Source organism: Mauremys reevesii, linkage group 9, assembly GCF_016161935.1.
Source record: "Mauremys reevesii isolate NIE-2019 linkage group 9, ASM1616193v1, whole genome shotgun sequence".
Taxonomy (NCBI): Eukaryota; Metazoa; Chordata; order Testudines; family Geoemydidae; genus Mauremys; species Mauremys reevesii.
The window spans coordinates 5152073-5173939 of NC_052631.1; the positions used below are offsets into that span (position 1 = coordinate 5152073).

Below are 21867 nucleotides of genomic sequence, written 5' to 3' on the forward strand. Positions count from 1 at the left end.
GCCAGAGAATGATCGACCCTGCAGGGTCCTGGCTGGGTCCCGAGGCTGAGCCTCCCACACTGCACCATCCCCGGGGCGCAGCCAGGGGCAGCCGTAGTGCAGGCTGAATGAGAGTCAACACACAGCACGAGGCCTGGGGCCTGCCGCCTGCCCGAGGAGACCTGCGGAGCTGCGGGGTGCACGGCACGGGGTCTGGGCGAGGAAGCCCTCAGGGGCATGGGGAGCCAGGCAGCCTCTGCCACTCAGGAGACACTGTGTGGTGCTGAGCAAGTCCTGAGGAGCCCCCCTGCATGTCCTGGACTCCCCATGAGGCCGCTGACCCGGACCCCCTTTCGCAGCCTGCTGGCCTCACTTCTCGCCCAGCCTGCCAGGGAGCTGTGGCCAGAAGCTGGGGCAGCGCTGGGGCGACAAGGTGGAGACGTCGGCCCAGCAGACGGAGCCCCGCGAGGGCCAGGGAGGCTGCGGGAGCCTTTGGCAGGCTGGGCCGGGTCTGCGCTGTAACCGAGCAGGCTGCAGCTGGGGAACAACGGGCCCTATCCTGCTCTCCTCCACACACACATTGTGGGGGTGCTGCAGGGCCATGCCCCACACCCTGAGCAGGGGGCAAAAGAAAGCTCCTGTTTCCACCCTCCAGAAATTTCACAAACAGCATTAAAACCAGGCTCACAATCCCACTGGCTGCATTAGCCCCATGGCTGAGGCCCTCGCCCGCTGTGGCCCCAGGGTGAAAGCTGGCAGGCTGTGTGGTGCTGACACCTGTCGGCTTCACCCTCCGGTGACCAGCGTTGGGTCACGGGGCTCAGGCAGCTCCTTACATTGGACTCCAGAGGCAGGTGCCTAACCTAGGAGTGGATTGAGCTCTCACACAGCTCAGACTGAATGCCCTGCGTCCCCTGCCAGCGAGCTCTGGGCTGGGCTCTCAGCCATCCCAGCGAGCTCTGGGCTGGGTCCTGCTCTGTCCCAGCATGCTCTGGGCTGGGCTCGCTGCCGTCCCAGCATGCTCTGGGCTGGGTCCTGCTCTGTCTCAGCATGCTCTGGGCTGGGCTCGCTGCTGTCCCAGCATGCTCTGGGCTGGGCTCATTGCCATCCCAGCATGCTCTGGGCTGGGTCCTGCTCTGTCCCAGCATGCTCTGGGCTGGGTCCTGCTCTGTCCCAGCATGCTCTGGGCTGGGCTCGCTGCCGTCCCAGCATGCTCTGGGCTGGGTCCTGCTCTGTCCCAGCATGCTCTGGGCTGGGCTCTGGGCTGGGTCCTGCTCTGTCCCAGCATGCTCTGGGCTGGGCTCATTGCCATCCCAGCATGCTCTGGGCTGGGCTCGCTGCCGTCCCAGCATGCTCTGGGCTGGGTCCTGCTCTGTCCCAGCATGCTCTGGGCTGGGCTCATTGCCATCCCAGCATGCTCTGGGTTGTGATCTCTGCCATCCCAGCATGCTCTGGGCTGGGTCCTGCTCTGTCCCAGCATACTCTGGGCTGGGCTCTTCGCTGCATGGGGTGGAAGGCGCTGTTCCAATGTCCCAGCTGCACTCTCCCGGGGACACACCACAAGGCCGCGCTCAGCCATGCTTCCAGGACCACGTGTGGCATCGCCACTCGCCAGCTCTGACCGTGTTCTCGCAGCGACGGGATTGGGCTGGGCTGGAGCCCGTCTGGTCACTGCACAAGAAGCTGCAGCCTGCTGATATATCTGAGCTGCTGTAGGAGGAGCGCGCGCTCGCGCTCTCTCTCTCCACCCCCCCATAGCACCCCGTACTTGCAGGAGGGTGGGGGAGTGAGGAGCCTAGCCCCCAGGGTGGCCCTGCCCCCTCACCATCTCCTGTGAGCCATGGGAACAGGACGTGAACTCTGCTTCTTCTCCTCCCTCCCTGCAGCCCCTGGCCTGGGAAGGGACAGAGGGAGGAGGATGAAGAACCCCAGGGGCTGCCCCCGCCCCCCCAGCCTGGAAGTGGGAGGGGACCCTGCTGCGGCCACCCCTCCCCCAGGCTTTGGAGAGAGGAGTGAAGAGCCCCAAGCGGCCGGACAGCTGAACTGATGAGGGGGCTGAGGAGGGCAGCTGTGGGGTGAACAGAGCCAAGGTCTCCCAGCTCCAGCCCCTCCCCACAGACCCAGCTCACTGCTGAGCAGTGCTGCTGCCTGGGCTGCAGCGCTTGGTGCTGGGAAGAGGCCTGTGGTGCAGGGCGCTCAGCCTGACACCGCTCACCAGCACAGCATCCCCTGGGGGTACTGCCAGTCTTTGGGTCAGGGCCTGGAACCTGCGGGCATGGTCTGCAGACTCTCAGGAATTTCTCCTGCAACCAGCCAGCCCCCTCCCTGCATTCCACAGCAGCACAGAAGGGGCCTTTGGGGCCCGAGCCAAAGCTGGCTGGAGTTAGTGGAAAGACTTGGCCCTGCCGTGCACAATGCCTGGATCCAGGGATGTGCCCTGTTCCAAATCCCCAGCCCCCTAATCCCTCGAAGTGCTGAACGGGGCCAACTCTGCTCTGCCGTGCTAGTGCGAAGCCAAAGTGACTAGGCTGCAATGGGTGGAGTTACTCCTGATTTACCCTGGGCTAACAAGAGCAAAGTCTTGTGCCTTTGAGAAGTGGGCTGGAACAGTAGGGTGTCACTGTCATGTGTAAGGGGTTTCCTGGTCCTGCATGCAGGCTAGAGGCAATCAGTCAATCTGCAGCCGGCTGGCCTAGGGTAAAGATGGGGTGAGTTGTGCCTCTCTTTTCCAGGGAGCAGTCTGCTTTGTCTCTCTCTGTTTTTAGCTCTTGTGTGTTAACATTCTTAATTCTAGGAAATAAAGTCGTGGTATGTTGCAGCCTTCCAGCAAGAGTAGTTATGTTTTTATCTAACACGAGTATGTGCTGTGAAACATAACAAGTCTGGCCCGACATCTTCCAGCTGCCAGTTGGAACCAACTCTGGCGGTCGACGGCAAAGGCAGAGGGGAAGCACTTGGGAGGGATTTGCCCTGGCTCTGATTGCCTCGCAGGAGTTAACGAGCGTGCCAAGCAGGCAGCAATGGGTGGCTCCTGAGCGCTTTGTTATGCTCATCAGGCGCAGGCTCAGGCTTGGTCCCAACAGCTCCCTGTTGATCTGCCACTGGATAAGGTTGCACTTTAGGCAGCTGTCCATGCAGGTGCAATCAGCCCTGCCTCTCCCCAGGCTGCTCCCACCTCCAGCCCCTCGGGCTAGTGGAAGAGTGGGCAGCCCCGACCTGCGGGCACCCCATGCAGAGACTGAGCCCATCTCTTTTCTCTAGCTTTTCTCTCCTGTTCTCTCTCTCTCAGTAGTGCCAGCAGCAACAGCAACAGGAGCAGATGCTGGGTCACATTCTCAGCGGGGGTGAAGCGCCAATGAAGAGAGGCTGATTTACACTGGCTGAGGATCTGGTCCTTGGTGGGCGCGGGTGTGGCAAGCAGCCATGCCATGTAGGGAGGATGGGGGTCCATAGCTGGGGATGGGTTGGGGCTTGGAAAGGTCCTGCTGCCACCGGCCAGGGCCCTGCCTGCCTGCTGCACCCCAGCAAATCCAAACAAAATCTCAGCCCTGAGGGTGGTTTTGCTCTGTGTTTATTTGTGCCACTGACACGCTCTAATGCTCTGCCCCAGCATCACCAGCACCTAGTGGCCAGAACAGCGCCTCACCATGGCCACCAGCCCCGCATCCATGCTAAGCAAAGGGGCGCACACCCAGGAACAAACGGCCCACCCTCTGGCTGCCCCTGCCTCTGGGCAGCATCTTCAGCACCATAACAAAGGCAGGGAGGAAGAGTCCCAACGAGCAGGGACTGAGGGGGGCGGAGGACACTCAGCACCCAGGGGTATGTGTCTGTGAGGGACAGACAGCAAGAGAATGGCAGCGTTCAGCTAGCATGCCTGTCTCTCAAGGGCAGGATCTGTCCCCGCAGCCATCCTCTGTGCACCCATCCCTGTAGCCTATTCCCAGCCTTTTCTCATTGGCGGATCCCTTTGGAAATCTGTTCTCTGTCTACATAGCTGAATTTGGATCAGTCTAAAGACAGAATTCAACTGGTAACGTTGCATGTGCAGGACAAGGCATTTGACGCAGTGTCAGAAAGGCGCTAAACTGTTGGCTTCTACGGTACGGCCACCACTTTGGGGTTTGGCCTGTAGGTGGGGGTGTGTGCGCACTTTTGATTGCTGGGATAAACAGAATGTCTTTTCTGGGATCTGAACTTCCATTTTCACAGTCATCTGTTGCGGACCCTTTAGACGTCGTCTGCGGACCCTGGGTTGAAAACCACTGGCCTAGTAGCGTGCCTATCTCTCTATCCATCCCCACCCCCATCCATCCCCATCCACACCCCTCTACACACCCTCATTCATCCCCCCCTTCACCCCCCAACACATCCCCTCTATCCAGCCATCCCTCTCCATCCATCACCACTCCCACCCCTTCCAGCCCCACCCCCATCCTCCCATCCACCCCACACCCATCCCCTCTATCCAGCCATCCCTCCCCATCCATCACCACTCCCACCCCCATCCAGCCATCCACCCCACACCCATCCCCTCTATCCAGCCATCCCTCCCCATCCATCACCACTCCCACCCCCATCCAGCCCCACACCCAACCCCTCTAGCCATTCATCTGCAGACACATCCCCTCTACCCCCATCCATCCATCCACCCACCTACCCACCCCACGGCTCCCCATCCACACCCCGCCCCCACCCTGCCGCGGGCCTCTCGCCTCGTTAACCTCGCGCCGACCGGGCGCCGCCCCCGCGGCTCGGCCCCGCGGGCCGGGCGCGCTCCTCGAGCGCGGGTCCTGCCCTTTAAGCGCGGGCCCGTGGGGCGGCGCGCGCAGGCCGAGGGGCCGGAGCCGCCTGCGAGCCGGGACTGGAGGCTGCGGAGCAGGCGGCCCGGTGCGGCCGAGCAGGGGCAGCGGTGGGAGGAGCGGGGGAGCCCCAGGGGGCAGCGGTGAAGTGGGGGAGCCCCAGGGGGAGCCCCAGGGAGTGCGGGGGTGGGGGAGCCCCAGGGGGCAGCGGTGAAGTAGGGGAGCCCCAGGGGGACCGGGGGTGGGGGAGCCCCAGGGGCAGCGGTGGGAGCATTGAAGTAGGGAGCCCCAGGGGGGGCAGCATTGAAGTAGGGGAGCCCAAGGGGGTGGGGGAGCCCCAGGGGGCAGCGGTGAAGTGGGGGAGCCCCAGGGGGACCGGGGGTGCGGGAGCCCCAGGGGGCAGTGGTGAAGTAGGGGAGCCCCAGGGGGACTGGAGGTGCGGGAGCCCCAGGGGGCAGTGGTGAAGTAGGGGAGCCCCAGGGGGACCGGGGGTGCGGGAGCCCCAGGGGGCAGTGGTGAAGTAGGGGACCCCCAGGGGACCGGGGTGGGGAAGTCTGAGGGGGCAGCAGCCGGGGTGGGCGGCAGGGGGAGTCAGGAGCACAACAGCTGAGCCATCAGGGGGCAGGGGGTGTGCGCAGGGGAGCAGCGGCACTGTCAGGAGTTGGGGCTGGGGTGGGGCGTGCAGGAGTCCGGGGGCCTGAGCCTGGCCGTGCAGGAGTCAGGGGTGAGCCCAGGGTTGCAGGAGTCAGGGGTGATTCTGGGCCTGCGGGAACAGTATCAGGCGGCTGGGGAGGCCAGGCCAGGGGTGCGGGAGCAGTGGGTGGCTGGGGAGGCCAGGCCAGGGGTGCGGGAGCAGTGGGTGGCTGGAGAGGCCAGGCCAGGGGTGCGGGAGCAGTGGGTGGCTGGAGAGGCCAGGCCAGGGGTGCGGGAGCAGTGGGTGGCCAGAGAGGTGAAGCCAGGAGTGTGGGAACAGTGGGTGGCAGTGGGGACAAGGCTAGTAGTGCAGGAGCAGTCAGTGACCAGAGAGTCAAGGCCAGAGGTGCGGGAGCAGCGGGTGGCAGTGGGAGAAAGGCTGGGGGTGCGGGAGCAGCGGGCGTCTGGAGTGGCCAGGCCGGGGGTGCGGGAGCAGCGGGCGTCTGGAGAGGCCAGGCCGGGGGTGCGGGAGCAGCGGGCGTCTGGAGTGGCCAGGCCGGGGGTGCGGGAGCAGCGGGCGTCTGGAGAGGCCAGGCCGGGGGTGCGGGAGCAGTCAGTGACCAGAGAGTCTAGGCCGGGGGAGTGGGATCAGCGGGTAGCAGTGGGAAAGAGGCCGGGGGTGCGAGAGCAGCGGGTGGCAGTAGGAGTGAGGCCAGGGGGGCGAGAGAAGCGGGTGGCAGTGAGAGAGAGGCCGGTGGTAGGAGGGGTGAGGCCAGGGCTGCGGGTGGCCAGAGGGACGAGGCCGGGAGTACGGGCACGGGTGGCAGCGAGGGTGAAGCCAGGAGTGCGGGTTCGGGTGCCAGGGGGGGTGAGGCTGGGGTTACAGGAGGAGCATCTGGTAGAGAAGGGAAGCCTGGGAGTAGAGCGGCAACCTCAGGAGGAGAGAACAGTGAGCTCAGGGGTGCAGGAGCAAGGTGTGGCCCTGGGAGCCCCCCAGGAGCAGGGTGTGGCCCTGGGAGCCCCCCAGGAGCAGGGTGTGGCTCTGGGAGCCCCCCAGGAGTGGGGAGAGGGCCCGAGGGTGCAGCACCAGCCAGAAGGGGAAGGGGAGGTGAGCCCAGGAGTGCAGGGGAGCCAGCAGAGAGGGCAGCACCAGCAGGAGAAAGGAGGGTTTGTCAGGGGCCTGCAGGAGAAAGGGGGCCTGAGGCCAGGCCTGCAGGAGGAGGTGCTCAGGCTGGGTGTGCAGGAGGAGGCGCTCAGGCCTGGTGTGCAGGAGGAGCCTCAGGAGCCAGAGTGGCTGAGCCCAGGTGTGCAGGAAGCTGCGGGGACTCTGGGTGTGCAGCAGCTGCAGCGCAGGGAGGGGAGGCGGCGAGCAGCACAGGTGTAGGGCGTGAGAGGAGTGAGCCCAGGAGCCTAGCACGGTCTCTGGCCCAGACCCTTAGCAGTGTACCAGCACCAGCTGGTGAACCCAGGAGGGTGGCCTCAGCGCTGGCACCACCGCTAGCTGGGGAGCGCATCACCACCTTCCACACATGAGCGTGGCAGTGCAGTGCCATCCCTGGAAGTCAGCAGGAGAAGGTGGGGGTGAGCCCAGCAGCGCCATCCCTTGCCAGCGAGCCTGGAGCAGCCTGAGCAGCACCCACAGGAGGAGCCTGGAGGGGTGAATCCTGGAGCGTCACGGCCGTAACACCGCCGCCAGTCTGGGTGGTCGGGAGTATAGCAGCAACATCACCCTCATTCATGCACTGAGTCTGGGCACCCATCAGCACCGCCCCATTGCTACAGTGAGCTTTGCACTGTAAAGCCGCATGCAGTGAGCCTGGTCATGTACGCCAACAACAGCTGGAGCATGCAGTGACTCTGGCAACATGTAGCAGCAGCATTTTACTAGCTTGGAGTATAGCAGAAGCAGCGATGCCTGGCAGCATGCAGTGAGCCTGGCAGCATGCAGTGAGCCTGGCAGTGTCCTGCCACAGCACTGTGCAGTGCACCTGGCAGCATCCACACAGCAGCATCGCTACCAGCTTGGCCTTCCTGGAATATAACCGCAGCGCCTTTCCCATGCAGTGAGCCTGGCAATTTCTACCCTCTGAGGCCTGGCAGCTTGTGAGTGCAGCAGCAGAGGAAGGAGGTGATCCTGTGGGTACAGTGGCAGTGCCATCGCCTGCCCAGCGAGAGATGGTGGGGAGCCTGGAGGGCAGGAACTGGAGGTAGAAACTGACAGGTAAGGGGAATGCTGAAAACGTGTGTCCCCACAGATCTGCAGTGCTCCCCTTGGGTGTTCTCATCGCCTGGCCCGGGGGCAGCTTGTGGAAGGGGAGCGTGTGCTCATGGGAAGTGTCTAGGTTAGTTTTCAGCTGAGGCAAATAACCGCATAATGAATGGCTAGTGTGTCTGTGTGCAGCACTCGCCTGTGCTGGAGGGAGTCAGGACAGCTCATCTGTGTGTCATAGGCCCCATACTACTGAATTCTCCTTTAGTTTGGGCAACAAGGAGCAGTTCAAGTCCTGCTTCTGTGGAATTTTGATACTGTGGCGTGCAGCACAGTTACCCCCGAGTGTGTTTCCTTTCAGACAAGGTTTCCTGTAGGTTTCCCTCGTAGTCAGTTTCCCTTGTCTGAGGGGAAATGGGCAGAGCTCGATTTTTCTTCCGGTTATTGTGAGCGGAAGGTGGTGGCCTGCAGACAGGAGCTGCCTAGGTGGAAAGGCTCAACAAGAAAGAGGCCCAGGGCTGTCACGATCTGGGCACTGGACGACACCCATATTCGTGGGCAGGCAGGGTAGCCACAAGGACACACTGACGCCCATCACAGGATGGGCCCTTGGCATAGAATACTATGCAATTGCGAACTACTCTATCACCACATCCCTCCCTTGCATGCACATGCAAACTGCTGCATCTGTGCCATATCCATGCAGGAAACCTGCAGCCAGTGTCCTTTGTCCAGGCACCGAGCCAGCTGGCATGAAATGTGATGGGCCACTGACCAGGCCTCATTGGGAAGCTCAGTCTCCCTCCCACTCCAGTGCACCATCCCTGGGGCAGGAGAGGGTGCTGAGATTCCTGTCGGGCTGATCCAGAATCCTGCCTGAGGGTCCCTCTTTCCTAGCAGCCCCGGCTAGTGGCTGTTTGACAAACCTGAAATCTTCCCAGCCCCACACTGGCAGCTAGAAAGGGGAGGAGAGTCCTCTCGATCCCACCCAGGCTGTTCTGACCCTCCTCTGGCCTCTTGCTAAGGCTCTCCTCCCCTGTGGCTACAGCAACTCTAGTGCTTGCATCTTCTGCTCAGTGCTGAGTTCCCAGCTGCCAGCAGCAGCCAGAATTGGCTGGGATTTGTGCAGTCATGGCTGTCCTGGGGGTTCTGCACAGTAGGTGCAAAACTGACTGGAGTTGGGTTAATTTCACGCTGCCTCTGCTTGGCAAAGCTCTGAGCTGCACTGGAGCTGTCTGTCTGCAGACTCAGGCAGACGATGCTGCATCGGGCTCGGATCTGGGCCATGCTGGGCTGGCGTCCTCTGCCATAGAGGCTAGAGACCCTTTCAAAAATCAAAACTTAAATTCTGCTGAAACTGGTAGCTGGGCCTTCCTGCTTCCCCAGGACAAGCCACCAGCTGAGAGGGCAGGGGGGTTGCTGGGGGGGAAGGATGTTGTGTAGGAAGCTGCTCTGGGGCACTTGTCTATGTTGCAGCCTCAGGGAAAGGGTTAATCCCAGCCCAGACTGAATTGCCTTTGGCACCAGTGTGTGACTCCCTTGACTTCTCAGATACTTGGGGCCATGTTGTGCAGATAGACGGGTGATTCTGTCCTGGGCTACTGCAGATACGTCGCCTGTGCTCCTTTTCCTGTCTAGCTCCGCTGTGGTGCTCTCTGAGCCCGTTGGTCTCTGCGGTAGGGAGAGCCCCTGCTGCTTTCCCTGGGCACTGCTCTGTGGTGGGGCATGCCTCCTCTTCCCAGCGGCTATAGGACCTGAAGTGCCCCCAGAGGACTTTCAAATAGCCTGTCCCAAGGGCTTGAATAACAGCAGTAGCCAGCCCACCTGAGAGCTGGGGGGCTCAATGGCGTTCAGGGGCTGGCTGTGCCTCGGCAGAGGCACTCAGGCTGTGGGGTCAAGCAGCAAGGGAGCTGGGTCAGAATGGGGGCACAGGGGCCACGTTCCGGCTCCAGAGGGTGTAGAGCAGAATTTCAAAGAGACACGAGCAGCATTCCCAAAGCAGAATTTCTTTGCCTCTCTTCTCCTGTTCCTACTAATCCGTCCGCTGATTGGGCCATGCTGGTGCAGTGATGCAGGCCTGGCTTGCTGCTTCCCTTTTACCAGCCCCGTGGGGAAACGCTCTTGCAAACGTTTCTCCTCTGACTGGGCTTGGCAGATCCCCTAAGTGTTGGGGGACTCGGGACTCCTGGATTCCCTCCCAAGCTCTGCCACTACCTTGGGCAAATCCTTGATCTGCTCAGAGGTTCAGCTCACTCACCTGTGAAACAGGGATGATCATTCCTGCCGCTTCGGTGTGTGCAGGTGGCACGCACCGTGCAAGTGTTAACGAGGTATGATGACCGTGCCGGCTCCACCTGGCTGGCGGAGTGGCTGGCACATTGCGGAAGCAGCCAGCCAGGTGGCTGATGATTGTCATGGTGGTGCTGGCTGCAGGGTTGGGCTCGGATCTGCTCCCTGAAGCTCAGGGGTGTTCAGATCCGCACTTGTGGTGGGGCCCATCCCACCAGAGGTGGGTGCCTCTGGTCTGGGTTAATCTCCCCTGCAGGGCTCTGCTTTTCCCACTTGCTTCCAAGAGGTCACTATTCTTATCACACCAGTGCTGGGACTGCACCTCGAGCAGCCCTGCTGTGAGCAGCCTCTCCTGGCTGGCTCAGCCCTCCCTTCACTCAGCTCCGGCACGGGCACGGCTCAGCTCCCACTGAAATCAGTGGGCACTGCCGACCCCATCCTGTGTGGTGTCAGCCGGGGCAGTGCTGACCTGGACCCATCCCGCCCTTGGCCCCTCTGCTGAGGCTGCCGGCGGGGGGCTGCTGGTAGTGTGGGGGGCTGTCTGCTAGGAACAGCTGGAGACTAGCTTGCTCCACAGAGCGGGGTGGGCGGCCGGCCGGAGCTGCTAGCCTGGGCTGCATTCAGGTCAGCACCAGGATCTGTGACCTGGTACTGATCCCTCAAGCTGCCCAGGCCTCACTCTCCCGGGTCTCGAGAGCGCGGTGCTACAGGCCGGGCCTGGGGAGTGGGCTCTGGGTGCACGGCAAGGCAGGCAGGGGATTGTGGGTATGGCTCCAGGGATGGCGCCCTGCTCGTCTCTGTGATTTCCCCTCTTGTCTGGCTCCTCAGCAGCTGGCAGCTCTGTGGCTGTGCCCGGGGTGCTGCGTGTGGGCGTCGGGCAGGGTGACTCAGTCTGCGAGCGGAAAGCCCGCGAGTGCTTCGCCCGTCCTGGGCAAGGCAGCTGGGTCCCCAGGCCTGCGTGTGCACCTCAGCGTGCGGGGGCAGGACCAGGAGAGCCAGACGCCCAGAACATCCCGCCAGCGGGACGGCTCTAAGCCAAAGGCTGGCTGCGCCCGTGTGGCCGCTCCCAGCCCATTGTTGTGAGCCCCCGCAGTGGAGAACGGCTCCCACAGCAGGGCTATAAATCCTCACCCGTCAACAGGCTGTGTTTGCTGCCAGGGGGTGCTGCTCTGGCTGGCCGCCAGGCTGGCTCTCACCAGGGTCCTCCTCCCATAGGAGCTCTCAGGAGCGGTGGGGACTCACTCACTGGCTCTGAGGTGCCCTCTGGCAGGCACCATCCCTCGGGCGAGACAGCAGCCCCCTCTGCTAACGGGGATCCATCCAGGATGCTCCATTCTGCATCCCTCCACATCCCCCTCCAGCTTCACTGGGAAGAGCTATTTGCTTCCCATTATGAACTGCTGCGCAGCGTTGCTGAGCGGCCAGTAAATGGCTGCCATGTTCCACCCCAGAAGTGGCTGCATGTCTGTGGTGAGTGAAGCAATTTGTGGCGTGTACAGCATGTGAGGAAGGGGAATTTCCATGCACTGGGGTGGGAGCAGGGTCTGGCCCTGCTTTCTCTGCGGGCCCCACAGGGGCAGCAGTCCTGCAGCTGTGCTCAAGCACTGTGCCCTGCACAACAGGCTGGCTGAGCATGCGGAGCGCCGTCCTGGCAGCCAGAAGCTCTCAAGTTCCAGTCCTGGCTCTGTCACAGACTCCCTCCATCAAGTTGCTGCCTGCTCATGCCTCAATTTCCCCATCTGTAGCAGGGTGATCCTGGGGCTATTTACTCATGGGGTGCTGAGTGAGTTAATCCGTGGCTGTGGTAGTGCCGTTAGTGCAGGGAACTCTGTCTAAGGCCTGCTCCTGCTCATGCCAGTTCTTTTCTTTGGATCAGCCTGTGAAATAGCAGCCAGCCCTGGGCAGACCCAGCCGCTGCTGCTCAGCCACCCTCAGGGTTCCTTTGAGAGAAGGGTGCTGCTGGCTCCTGTGAGTGCTGGGGCAGAGCTCCGGCACCACGGCGCCGTCTTGGCCCCATGCCCTCCGTTCCTCTGCACTTGGGCTGAGATAAGAGGAGCCTGTTGATAGCCCTCGGGCTGAGCCAGTCACCTGTCTGCTGCCCCGGGTAGCTGCTCTGCTCTGTGCCGGTTGGCGTGGGGAGAAGAGTCTAGCTTACAATCCACGCTCAGAGAGGCTGATTCAGGGGCACTGAGCTTGTTTCTGCAGAGCTGTGCACCTTGTGCAGCATCCTGTGGTGGGCTGATGGGAAACAAAGGGCAGGAATAAATGGTCAGTTTTCAGAATGGAGAGAGGTAAATGGTGGTGCCCCCCAGGGGTCAGTACTGGGCCCAGTCCGATTCAACATATTCATAAATGATCTGGAAAAAGAGGTAAACAGGGAGGTGGCAAAACTTGCAGATGATACAAAATTACTAAAGATAGTTAAGTCCCAGGCAGATTGCGAAGAGCTACAAAGGGATTTCTCAAAACTGGGTGACTGGGCAACAAAATGGCAGATGAAATTTAATGTTGATAAATTCAAAGTAATGCACATTGGAAAACATAATCCCAACTATACATATACACTGATGGGGTCTAAATTAGCTGTTACCGCACAAGAGAAAGATCTTGGAGTCATAGTGGGTAGTTCTCTGAAAACATCCACTCAATGTGCAGCAGCAGGCGGCAAAAAAGTGAACAGAATGTTGGGAATCATTAAGAAAGGGATAGATAATAACAGAAAATATCATGTTGCCTCTATATAAATCCACGATACGCCCACATCCTGAATACTGTGCAGATGTGGTCACCCCATCTCAAAAAAGATATATTGGAATTGGAAAAGGTTCAGAAAAGGACAACAAAAATGATTAGGGGTATAGAACGGCTTCCGTATGAGGAGAGATTAATAAGACTGGGACTTTTCAGCTTGGAAAAGAGTCGACTAAGGGGAGATATTATTGAGGTCTATAAAATCATGACTGGTGTAGAGAAAGTAGATAAGGAAGTGTTGTTTACTCCTTCTCATAACACAAGAACTAGGCGTCACCAAATGAAATTAACAGGCAGCAGGTTTAAAACAAAAGAGAGTATTTCTTCACACAACACACAGGCAACCTGTGGAACTCCTTGCCAGAGGATGTTGTGAAGGCCAAGACTATAACAGGGTTCAAAAAAGACCGAAATAAGTTTATGGAGGACAGGTCCATCAATGGCTATTAGCCAGGATGAGCAGGGATGGTGTCCCTAGCCTGTTTGCTAGAAGCTGGGAATGGGCGACAGGGGATGGATCACTTGGTGATTCCCTGTTCTGTTTGTTCCCTCTGAGGCACCTGGCACTGGCCACTGTCAGAAGACAGGACACTGGGATAGGTGGACCTTTGGTCTGACCCAATCTGGCCGTTCCTATGTTCTTATGCTGCTCCTGCATGTGTGTTACTGTAGGGTTGCTTGTAAGTGCTCGCGGGGCTGCTCTCGCTGCTTGCTAGCATTGCTCCCAAGGCAGCTCTGTGTGCAGGGGTTACTGGGGACTGCCCGGAAGCACTGCAAGTTCATGGGGGAGTTATTGCCAGGCTGTTTAGCAGGCCTGAGCTGTGGGGCTGTCCAGCTGCATTGATTTGATGAGTTAGTCCTTCTGGAGCTATTTAGTGTGTGCACACCACTTTTGGGATGGTTTGCTGTGTGTGTGCGTGTGCATGCACTACTTGTGCAATGGCATGTGGCGTGCGTGTGCACATGCCACTACTTGTGCAATTGCGTGTATGTGTGCATTGCTTGTGCAATGGTGTGTGTGTGCACTACTTGTGCAATGGCATGCGGGGGGGTGTGCACGCACTCACTGCTTGTAAGGTGTGTATGCATTTCTTGTGCAATGGGGTGTGGGGTGCATGTGTACGTTGCTTGCGTAATGGCATGCAGGATGCGTGCACTGCTTGTGCAATGGTGTGCGTGTGTGTGTGTAGGCATGCGCGTGCTGCTGACACACCCCTGGCTGGTCACATTCAAGGTTCCAGCAAGGTTATTTTCAAAAGCTGTTTCCTGTTGTGATTGCACTATTGAAAATCATTCACCGGCTGGACCAGGGTGTTAAAGGGAAACAGCCTCTGTTTTGCTTTGCGAGGGGTTTGTTTTTCCTAGGCCAGGGGTAGGCAACCTATGGCACGGGCGCCGAAGGCGGCACATGAGCTGATTTTCAATGGCATTCACACTGCCCAGGTCCTGGCCACCGGTCCGGGGGGCTCTGCATTTTAATTTAATTTTAAATGAAACTTCTAAACATTTTGAAACCTTATTCACTTACATACAACAATAGTTTAGTTATATGTTATAGACTTCTAGAAAGAGACCTTCTAAAAATGTTAAAATGTATAACTGGCACGCGAAACCTTAACTTAGAGTGACTAAATGAAGACTCGGCACAGCACTTCTGAAAGGTGCCGACCCCTGTCCTAGAGAGTAACGTGTCTTGTAGCTTTTGTCACACACAAACACAAGGGACTCGGTGCATCACTCCTTCCCCCAGCTCCGTATGTGCCACCTCCCATCCCCCTCTATTTCAGGGACTCCCGCAGGCCCTACTCTCATCTTTCATGCCAGGGGCTGTGCCCCCTAGTCTCCCTTCCATTCCCATTCCCCTTCCCAGGGTCCCCTGATCTGCCCCCGGGGTCACGGGCTCTACGTTGCCTTCATTCCCTCCTCTGTTACGTGTCAGGGGCTCTGTCTCCATCATGTCCCCTATTCGCCCCCTTCCCCCGTTAGTTCTTTCCTTCCTTTCTGGAAGTGAAGTCACTCAGGACGTCAGCAGTTTAACTCGTAGGGAAGATCAGCGGAGCTGAGTTTGGGGAGGTGTTAGTGGCTGGCTGCCTTCCCACGGAACTGGTGCTTTGATCTGTAGATCGTTACAGAGGGGCTTGAAGTTGATGGGCGTGTTAACCAGGTGACCAGGGCTCTGTGCATCCCCACCTCCCCTTCCAATGCCCCCCCTTCCCGTCAAATTGGGAGAGTTCTGCCCCTTGATGCCTGGAACGTGCCCGGGCGCTTTGGAATCGGTCAGTTGCTGGGGGAGCCTCTGGTCTGAGCCACGCAGCTTGGCAGATGATAGGATCATAAAGGTCCCATCCGCTGGCCCGAGTCTGACTCCTTTAAGTGACTGTTTCTGGGATTTGGCTTGTTTCAGTGGAGTCGTGTAGCCATTGCAATGTGAAGCCGCAAAGCTGAAGGCAGGGTGAGATGCCAAGGGACCCCTCGGGGAAATGACTGTCGGTGGGGTTCAGGGCAGTTGGAGCCTGTGGCTGGATAACCATATCGCTGACGTAGGGTACTTCAGCAAGCTAAGGTATGGGTGAGCAAGCCCTATGCTTCAGGGCCAGTGGGTGCAGGGGTCCGGAATCCTGCCCCCTTGTGCAGCCTTGCACAATTGTCCTGCTTCACCATGAGCCTGCACCCAGCCTGTGTTGCTGGCAGAAGGTCAGGTGAGCCAGTGCTCTGACTGGTCTGGCAAACCCTGCGTGCCTAGGGGAGTCTGACCGCTGGAGGAGAGACGTGCTTGTCAAGCAGTCTTCCTCCCACCCCGCTCCATTCCCGTCTGAGCCCCGCCGTCTCTTCCTGGAGCTGGCCCTCAAAGATGTCGTGTCGCGTGGTGCGCTGGCAGGTGCTGAGTGCCCTCACTCCTCAGGGAAGCTGCTGGGAGTTGAAGGCACCCAGCACCTTGCAGGATCATAGGACGGAAGAACGGCCGTACTGGGTCAGAGCAGCGGTCCTTGCAGCCCAGTATCCTGTCTCTGACAGTAGCTGGGGCTCCATGCTTCAGGGGGGATGAACAGAACAGGGCAAATGAGTGATCCAGTCCCAGCTTCTGGCCGACCGAGGCTTAGGGGCATGGGGTTGTGTGGACCATGCATGGACCTCTGTGTGCAGCCGGCAGGCTGTGGAGGTTACTCTCCTGAGGCAAGCTCGGGGGAGTTTGTAGCCCCCTGTGGGCTCCGGGCTTGTCTCTCCCCCTCGTGGCCTTTTGCACCACTGCCCTTCACACGCGATCTCCGCAGAAAGCTCCTTTGTGGCTCTGTCTCCCGGGGCCGGCGCACAGACAAAGGGGCCCTTCTCCCCCTGGCAGCGAGTGGGAAGCGAAGCAGGCGCGGTCTGGCTCCTGCTCCCCTGGAATGGCCCTGGCAGAAGGGTGGGCAGGGGAGTGAGAAGGCGGCTTGGGGCTGGTGGTCCAGAGTTGGCATTCTAGGCCATGCCACATGCTGCATCGGCTGTGTCTGCTGGTCTCTGTTCATTCCCTGGCCTTCCGGCTCTGGACTCCCAGTCCCCTGTGGTGCCCGTTTGATCCCCTCCCTGGGGGTCTGGCTGCACCAAAGTGTCCTTCTCCCTCTAGCGCTGCTGATGGCAGCTGCCTGGCCAGGGGGTGTCGTGTCTCCGCTCCCCAAAGGTTCCACTGTTGGGCTGCAGAGGAGGAAGCGGTTGCCCACTGGTGGCCCCGGTGGATCTAGCTGGCAAAGCCCCCTGCACCGCCCAGCTTGTCGGGCTGCTGGGAGCGTCCCCCACAGCTGGGCGCTTCCCCTTGGCAGCTGGCAGGCGTTTGTGGGTGCCAGCGTGCTGTGGTCACTAGTGTGTGACTAGCTGGGCTGAGAGCCACCAAGCACCGTCCATGCTGGTGTGGCCGGGCCAGCAGGCTGCAGCAGCTTTGGGGCACACCTGACCCAGGCTGGATTTGAACTGGCAGCTGGGAGATGAGAGGGCTAACGCCAAGCCATGCCGGCGAGCCCACCGGTGCCCCTCGTGCCATGCAAGCTGTTGGGGGAGGGAGTGGGTGGAAGGCCAGACTTGGGTGTGTGTGTGTGAGAGAGGGTGACACGCCCTGCCCCTCGGTGCTGGAGAGGCCAGTCAGTGCCCAGGCAGCAGGCGCTCTGGGGCAGACACCGCTGCCTCGGTGCCCGAGCCTGGCAGCGTCGCCCAGTGTGGGCTGTGGGCTCCAGTCAGGTGGGGAACACGGGTGGCTGGAGCAGTGGTGGGGCTCGGGCAGTACCATGGGGGGAGGGGAGGGGAGGCAGTAGACAGGACCTAGCAGGGCTTTTCCCTCTCCAGCACCTCCGGGGATGGTGCGAGAGCAGACGCCGGGGGCTGTGATCATCCCTTAGAACCCCCCTGCGCCCCCATTTCCATGTGTGGCACATCCCTGCCCCTCCCCGCACGAGGCCGCCAGGCGCGCGCCCCCTCCAGTGCGAGGCGGCTGAGCGCCGTGCAGCTGCGGCATGGGCAGGAAGCCGGGGCATGAGCTGTTGGTGCTGCAGGGCGCTGGGCAGGGCGGCTGGCGCAGGAGCAGGTTTGAACTTCCCTGGGTGGGCGGAGAGGGGAGCTGGGGGGGTTCGGTTGGTGGAGTCGGTGTCAGTAACTTGGAGACTGGCTCCCCCCATCACTAGTGGCTCGCCCGGCCCGTGCTGCGTGGGCAGGGTTGATGCCCAGTGCTGCAGGGGCCTGGGGGTGTACCAGCTTCCAGTCCCCTCCCTTGGGCACAGCCCTGTGGGTGCCCTCAGGAGCCTCTGCACTGCCTGGCTTGTTGGGGGGGTGGGGGGAAGCTGCCCCACCTGGCCCTCTCCATGTCGTCGTTCCCCCCCCGCCCCCACAGCTGAGATGCCACAACCCCGTTCCTGGCTCGTCCCAGGGTCGTTCGGCTGGCTGCTGCCATGATAGCACAAGCCATGGCTGTAGGGATCTCCTGACTTCCTGCTGAATTGGGCTGGGGCCCCAGGCCTGGGCTGGCCCCCTGGCCAGGCGGGAGAGCCGGCCCCAGGGCTCTGCCCTGACACTCCCACTGTGGCTAGTGGGAATGGGCAGCTTAGAGCTGCTGTGGAACAGATCCCTGCCAGGGTTGGGGTTTGCCCCCCAAACCAGCCTTCTCTGCCCTCAGGGTCCCCCACTAGCCTGGGGCACTGGAGGGGGCTGTGCTGCCTAGCAGGCTCAGGGTACATGGCTCTCCTGGGCTGGGCTGCAGCCTGAACTGCTGGGCGGGGAAGTGGGTGGAACTGGGGTGAGGGCACTCAGGGCACGGTGAGAGGTGGGGGCAGTGCCAGGCAGCCTGGTCAGGGTCCCCCCGGGGGCGCTGTGTTCCTCTGGCACCCGCCTGTGCCCCCCTGTCCCACCCCCCTGGACAAGCCTCACCTGTCTGGTCTCCTCTGACCCGCCAGCCAGGCCTGGGGCTCTGCCTTGCCCCCGCAGCCACCTGTGTCTCCAGGACAGTGTGTGTGGGGGGGTGCACTGCCTTCTAGTGGCAGCAAGGCTACAGACCCTGCCCTGGGGCAGAGACCTGTGGCTTAGTGCCCAAGGCCCTGGCCTGTGTGTGACCTGCTGGTGCCCCCAGTGCCCATGCGCGCTGCTGCTGCTGCATGGGGGGCAGTTGTGTCACCATTGGGGCTGGTCCCCCACAGCCGTTGCCCTAGGGCTGTCTGTGTCTGGACGCCCTGGCCCACGTGCTCCCCAGCCCCTTGCAAGGCCCTGTCTGCCTCCAGCCCGGAACCACCGGCAAAGGGGCCCGTGGCCCTGGCTGCTGGGGTTACACTGTCCCTTTAAGAGCCCCGACTGCTGAGCAGGTGCACTGAGCTGGAGCCTTTCATCTCCACCCTCTTGGTTTCCTTTCCTCTGGGGCTCCTGTGGGTGGGGCCTCCTGCCTGGGGGATGGGCGACTAGCCAGGGGCATTTGGATCCCAGCTGGTACCAGTCAGAGACCTTGGGCTGATCCTGCCCGGGCAGAGGGAAGGGAGGAGGCCCAATGGGGACGGGACTGGGGTGTTCCCTGCTTCTTCCTGTGGGACCTGGGCTGAGCCGCCCCTGGAAGCCTCAGCCCTGCAGCAGCCCCATGGTGCCAGGTGCTGTACGCTGTGCTCCCTGCTCCACAGAGCTGACTGGCTGGCCTGTGCACCGGCTCCCATGTGGTGAGACGTCCCCACCTCCTGGGGGTGCTGTGGGACCCTGTCTGTATCCAGCTCAGGCCCCAGAGCCTCTGTGTGACTGGGAGAGGGCTGGGCCAAGAGGGGTTTTGTGGGAATTTAACACATCTTCACCAAGAGCTTCTCACGCCAATGTGAGTGTCTGACCCAGAGACCCCCCCTGCCACTGCTGCGTGAGCCGCAGCCCTCAGTGTCACTCCTGGGAGAGGCTGCTGCTGTCTGGCCACGGGGTCCCGCTGGACCCCGTGCAGCCTCTGTGGGCAGATCTCCCCTCACCCAGCTCAGGGGCTGGGGACTGTCATGCAGCAGCTCCCAGGGGCTGGGGCTGGCTGACAAGTGGGATTCTCACCTCTTCTGGACATGGTCCAAAGGAGCCAGCAGCAGGAGAGGAAATGGGCCTATTAATTAGCAGCAACTGTAATTGGTGCAGCTACACTGGGGGGGGGGAGGGGAAGGGCAAGGGCAAGGGAGGGGGAGAGAGCTGCTGAGTCTGCCTGGGTTCATCCTCCAGGCTGTACTGTGCTCTGCCCGCGTGGCGGGAGTGAGGGGCACCGGCAGAGCCAGGTGTGGGGAGCCCAGGGCTGGGATAGCAGGGGGCTGCGGGTCGGGATTGAGGGGCAACGTCAGAGCTGGTGGGGGGGTGCCCAGGGCTGGGATAGCAGGGGGCTGCGGGTGGGGATTGAGGGCCACCGGCCGCACCCGGTGGGGGGCGCCCAGGGCTGGGCTAGCAGGGGGCTGCGGGTCGGGAGTGAGGGGCACTGGTAGAGCTGCGGGGGTGCCCAGGGCTGGGATTGAGGGGCACTGGCAGAGCCAGGTGTGGGGAGCCCAGGGCTGGGATAGCAGGGGGCTGCGGGTCGGGAGTGAGGGGCACTGGTAGAGCTGGGGGGGTGCCCAGGGCTGGGATAGCAGGGGGCTGCATGGTGGGATTGAGGGGCACCGGCAGAGCTGGATGTGGGGAGCCCAGGGCTGGGATAGCAGGGGGCTGCGGGTCGGGAGTGAGGGGCACTGGTAGAGCTGGGGGGGTGCCCAGGGCTGGGATAGCAGGGGGCTGCATGGTGGGATTGAGGGGCACCGGCAGAGCCGGATGTGGGGAGCAGACCCTCTCTCCCCTCTAACCAGACCTCTTGACCCTTTGCTGCCAGGAACAGACGGGTCCCCTCCTCTCCCTGTTCCCGAGGCCCTGGCAGGGACCCTGAGCGCTGGCTTGGGTGGGGGTGGCTGAGACACGGCTCCGTGTTGCTCACACGCCGGCTCCCCCAGTGCTGAGAGCAGGGACAGGACGTCCCAGCCGATCTGGCCAGGGCCCTGAGCCAGAGAGGGGTTGTGTGAGAGCCCCTGATGTGGGGGGGGGGAAGTCCTTCGGGAGTGAGCCCCCACTCAGTCAAGGGCAAATGCCGGAGCCCAGCTCTGCCGCCCCCCTTGGACAATGAGCTCATTGACTCCCAGGCCCTGGGAGCTGACGGGGGAGGGCAGAGGGCCGTTTGTGGCCGGAAACTGAGCTATGGCCTTGGCCGCAGCCTCCGCCATAGAGCCGGGCTCCCCCGCCCCATCAGTGCCCCTGTGGTGGCTGGGGCCCAGCTGGCTGCTCCGAGGTGGGTGGAGATCCCTGGCCGTTGCCAGCTGTGCACCCTGCAGGGAGATTGCTGGAGGCTGGGCTGGGCTGCCCGGGTAGGGCACAGCCAGGGCAGGCCTCGTCCCAGGGGTGGGGGCCAGTGCCCCCCTCGCCCCCGTGGTGTGCGTGAGGCTGCGCTCCGTCCCAGAGGGGCTGTGTGCCAGGGCTGCCAACTGGGCAGGCAGAGCAGCGCTCTGGGGGGGATGCCCAAAGGGGGATCCCTGTTCCTCTCCACTGGGGTCCCATGGCCTGGCTCTGCCCCGGTGCCTTGGGGAGCTGCGCTCGAGCAACCCCGTCCGTATGTTCTGCCCCGGGCAGGGCTGGAGGTTTCCATGAGTGGGACCCTCCCTCCCCGTGCCCAGCCTCCCTGTTTGCATTGGCACCTGGGCACGCCTGGGACCAGCTGCAAGGCGCCCGCCTGTCTCTGCCCGAGCCAATGAGCAGGTGCTGGGTTTGAGTCCAGTCCCTGCTCCCCCCTCAAATGGGGAGTGGCACTTCCCCTGAGGGCTGGTTTCCCTCTGGGGTTGGTGCCTGGGGCGGGGGTGGCATGGAATCATCCTGGCCAGGCAGTGGCTCTGCTCCGCACTGGGTGGCAGCACCCTCCCTGCGGAGCATGATGCTGTGCCCGGCCTGAGGAAATGTGCCCTGACACTGGGACCTCTTTTCTCTCTTCCAGATTGAGCCTGGCTGAGCCCATGGGCTGGAGCAGCCAGGCCCCCACCCTCGACGGACGTGCTGGTGAGTCGCAGGGCGCCAGCCTCGGGATCGTACTGGGACCCCCCCCCCCTGGATCTCGCGCTCTGGAAGTGGATGGGCCGGGATTAGCACCGCTTTAGGACTCGGGGGGGGCCCAGTCCTCTGTACAACTCAAAAGACTCCGGGGGAGGCTGAAACGGACTCCCTCCCTGCCCCCGGAATATCCCCCCAACGCTGCTGGAGCCCCCGCCCTCTGACGAGCCCCCTGGGGCAGGACCGCAAGGCCCAGACGGAGCAGCGCCCCAGCGTCAGGTAGGGCTCTCCGCTGCACTGTACTGCCAGCCTTCCCGCGCTCACCAGAGACCGATCCCCACCTGCAGGCTGGCAGTACCAGGCCAACGGGGCACCGGGCACTGGTGTGGCTATGGAGGGGCTCAGGCTCTGGGCTGGGGTCTCCAGGGGGCTGGGGTTCTCTGCTGCCTGTTTCTCCCCAGGTGCAGGGCCTAGCTGGGTGTGATTGGGCCAGGCTAGCTGCTCAGGTGGGCGAAGGAAGTGCAGTGCTCCTGTTTTCTGTTCACCCTCTGGGCTGCTTGTTTGGTGTGTCCCCCAGCCTCTGCCCGCACCCTCCATCCGATTGTCGGCTGGTCGGTGCCTGGGACGGTATCACAAGCTGAGTGAAGTGCGCCCTCCTGTGGCCAAGCAGAAAGGTGCCCAGCTGAAGCC

The 21867-nt window shown here is 61.9% G+C and overlaps 1 protein-coding gene across 1 annotated transcript; it reads left to right on the plus strand.

The window, feature by feature from the left end:
- The first annotated feature begins 1506 nt into the window (after positions 1-1506).
- On the plus strand, positions 1507-21450 carry LOC120372037 (translation initiation factor IF-2). The gene is made up of 3 exons (XM_039488723.1): positions 1507-1691; positions 5400-7635; positions 21125-21450. The coding sequence occupies exons 1-2, from the start codon at positions 1507-1509 to the stop codon at positions 6796-6798; spliced, it is 1584 nt and encodes a 527-aa protein (XP_039344657.1). The 3' UTR covers positions 6799-7635; positions 21125-21450.
- Positions 21451-21867: the final 417 nt, after the last annotated feature.